Raw genomic sequence first — 2,655 nt, 5'->3', positions numbered from 1 at the left:
GGACCCCCCCCCCCCGCCCCTGTCCCGGGGGCCCTGAGACCACAGTTCTGGGGGCCCGTATGTGTGTGTGTGTTTGTGTTTAGAGAAATGTGGAATAATAGCTTCATAATAAGGCAAAAGCTGATTATATTCATTTAATCTGTTAAAAGCATCACAAATGATTTATTGATTTTTAAAAAGGAAAAATAAGAAAGACTTTTCTGCATCTTTGTTACGTGACGTACCAAGTATGGGCAGAGCCCGGTCGGGCGAAGTGTTAGCTGCCCCACTGAAGACCACACGTCACCCGGGCGCCTGTGCAGCACATTCGTGGAACCTCAAATGTCTAGCCGGGGACCCACACACCTCGTGGGTCTGTGTGGTTATGGGGATGGAAACGTACAAGGTATGTGAGATGTCACCTTACTCCCGGCTCTGGGGTCCACACACTCAAGACACTCTTAATAGAAATAATAACATAAAATACGAGAAAAACACAACTAAGGGGGAAAAAACCCTGACCCAAACAGGAGAGAGAATGAACTTGAGTGGTCGAGGAAGGTCAAAGGGGCGGTCGCCTGCGGGCACTGGTGAGCTGGGTTGGGGGACTGTGTCCAGGGGACGCATGCTGACCTTGACCTCGGCTCTGGGTGGTGCGGACAGTGTCTGTCCCTGGGTGTCTGATGCTCAGTGGAGCAGCTGGAGGTGGATGGCGGGGCGCAGGCTCCCTAAGGTGTGTGAACACTGCAAACAGTGGGAGGCCGGTGGCAAAGGTCCGAGAGTCCCAGCGGGGCTCCCATGCCCACCTCACCAGCAACACGTCCACTCTGTCCCTGGGCCCCAGCCCTTCCCCAAGGCGGGGTCTTAAGAACGACTTGCAAGCTGACCTCTGGGGTGGGGCAGGCGGCTGGGGAGAAGGATGCCTCCACCACCTGGCGTGTGACACACAGGGCCCCCTTCCTCGTTGTGGTCCCAAAGACCCTATTTGTGCCACACAGACTGAGGGGCTCCTGAGTGCTGGGGGCTGTTGTGGGTGTGACAGCTCATCCCGCCCCCCCCCCTTGCAGGCCTTTGTAAGGAAGTGAGTTAACACCCCCTCGGCCTTATTCTGGATTCACCACCAGCCAGAGCTCCCAGCCTGAGCTCTGGTGCCCCCACCTCCCAGGGGAAGACCTGGGGGGCTGGGAGCCCTGCCCAGGAGGGGAAGTGGGGGAGAAGGGAAGAGGAGGAGGGAGGAGGGAGAATAAGGGGGAGGAGAGGAGGGCGGGAGGGAGAATACGGACTTCCGGTTTCAAGGCAAAAGGTGAGCACCCCTCCATATTCACATGTAGACTTCGGCTAGCGTCCCTGATTCTAGGCACCTGTGAGTGAGCGCACTCACTGCACGGGGCGCAGAGGGCTGGTCCCTGGGGCACCTCTGCTACCTTCTTGCTGTGTGACTTTGGGAAAGTCACCGCCTCTCTGGGCCTCAATTTCTCCATCTTCAGAATAAGGGAGGGGCACACTCCTAGGCGGCCCTTCCCGCTCTGCCATCTGAACCCTCTTCTGGACCCTGTCCCCTACCCGGATTCGTCCAAGGGGCGGTTCCCACCGCGCCCATGGGGAGGCGGAGACCCCTGCCGATGGGCAGGGAGCCTGCGGACGGTGCCACCTGCTGGCTGGCTGCAGAAGTGCAGGCCCCGGGCCCGGAGTGGGGGGTGGGGGGTGGGGCAGAGCCATCAGAGCACCTGTCCCTCTGGTCGCGGGGTTGGGAATGGAGCCTGGGAGGCAGAGGGGCCGCGCTGGGCACTAAAAGAGAAGGGGGCTCTGACAAAGCAACCCAGATGGCTACTGCCTGACCACAGAGAAGAAAGCTGAACGACCCCCCACCCCCAGAACGCAAACAGCTACCTAAAGAGGTATTTACATTATCTGCAGTTTAAAAAGAGGCGGACAGCGGGAGGCACGGAGGGCTGTGTTGGGAGGCCCAGGACAGGGGTGGGGTCTGGGTCACAGGCTTTCTGGACTCTGAAGGGGCGGCCCCCGCAGAGGGAGGCCATGCAGGTAGGAGCCGCCTTCCTGGGGGTTATGAAGAAGAAAGCCGGCAGGGCTCCTGGGTCACTGCATGGGGACAGGGGCTCCCCGGTTCAGGGTGACCGGTAGGCGCACCTCCTGTCTCTAGGGTGGCCGGGCCTCGGGCTGGGGCCACGTGGTGTAGGGCAGCCACGCGGGGTCCGGGGACAGAGAAGTGCCCAGTCGGGCTGGGGGCAGTGGGGGGCGCCTTGGGCCTGGTGTCCGGGGGGTCGGGGGTCAGGCCCCCGTGCGGGCATGAGCTGAGGGGAGGGGGCGCTTCCGCAGGTCTCTGAGGGGACTCGGGTCCCAGCACCGGTGCCCTCCGGGGATGAGCCGGCGCAGAGGAGAGTGTCCGGGGCGCGGGCCTCGGGGGCCATCAGCTCACCAGGTAGCTGTGCATCTCTCGCGAGTTGATGCTCAGGACCACGCCCGAGTGATTCCCTAGGACACAGACACGGCCGCCCGTGAGCACGTTCCCCGCCCCCCTGCAGAGGGCGCGGGGTACCCAGCGTGGCCTTGGCAGCTTGGCAGCGCCACGCGGCCAACGTGCGGGGCACATCCCGCGCTTCCTCCAGCCGTGCGGGTGGTGCCTGCGCGTCGTGCGGGGCGGTGGGGGGTCTTTCC

The 2,655-nt window shown here is 62.3% G+C and overlaps 1 protein-coding gene across 1 annotated transcript in view; it reads right to left on the bottom strand.

The window, feature by feature from the left end:
• Positions 1-119: 119 nt before the first annotated feature.
• The window catches only part of SORCS2 (sortilin related VPS10 domain containing receptor 2), a 367,218-nt gene continuing 364,682 nt past the window's right edge, over positions 120-2,655 (bottom strand). The window contains 1 exon segment of the mRNA XM_029952530.1: positions 120-2,472. Coding sequence (XP_029808390.1) covers positions 2,408-2,472 — 65 coding nt within the window. The 3' untranslated portion in view covers positions 120-2,407.

The sequence above is a fragment of the Suricata suricatta genome, chromosome 1, assembly GCF_006229205.1.
Source record: "Suricata suricatta isolate VVHF042 chromosome 1, meerkat_22Aug2017_6uvM2_HiC, whole genome shotgun sequence".
Lineage (NCBI taxonomy): Eukaryota > Metazoa > Chordata > Mammalia > Carnivora > Herpestidae > Suricata > Suricata suricatta.
This window is presented reverse-complemented; position numbering and strand designations above follow the sequence as displayed.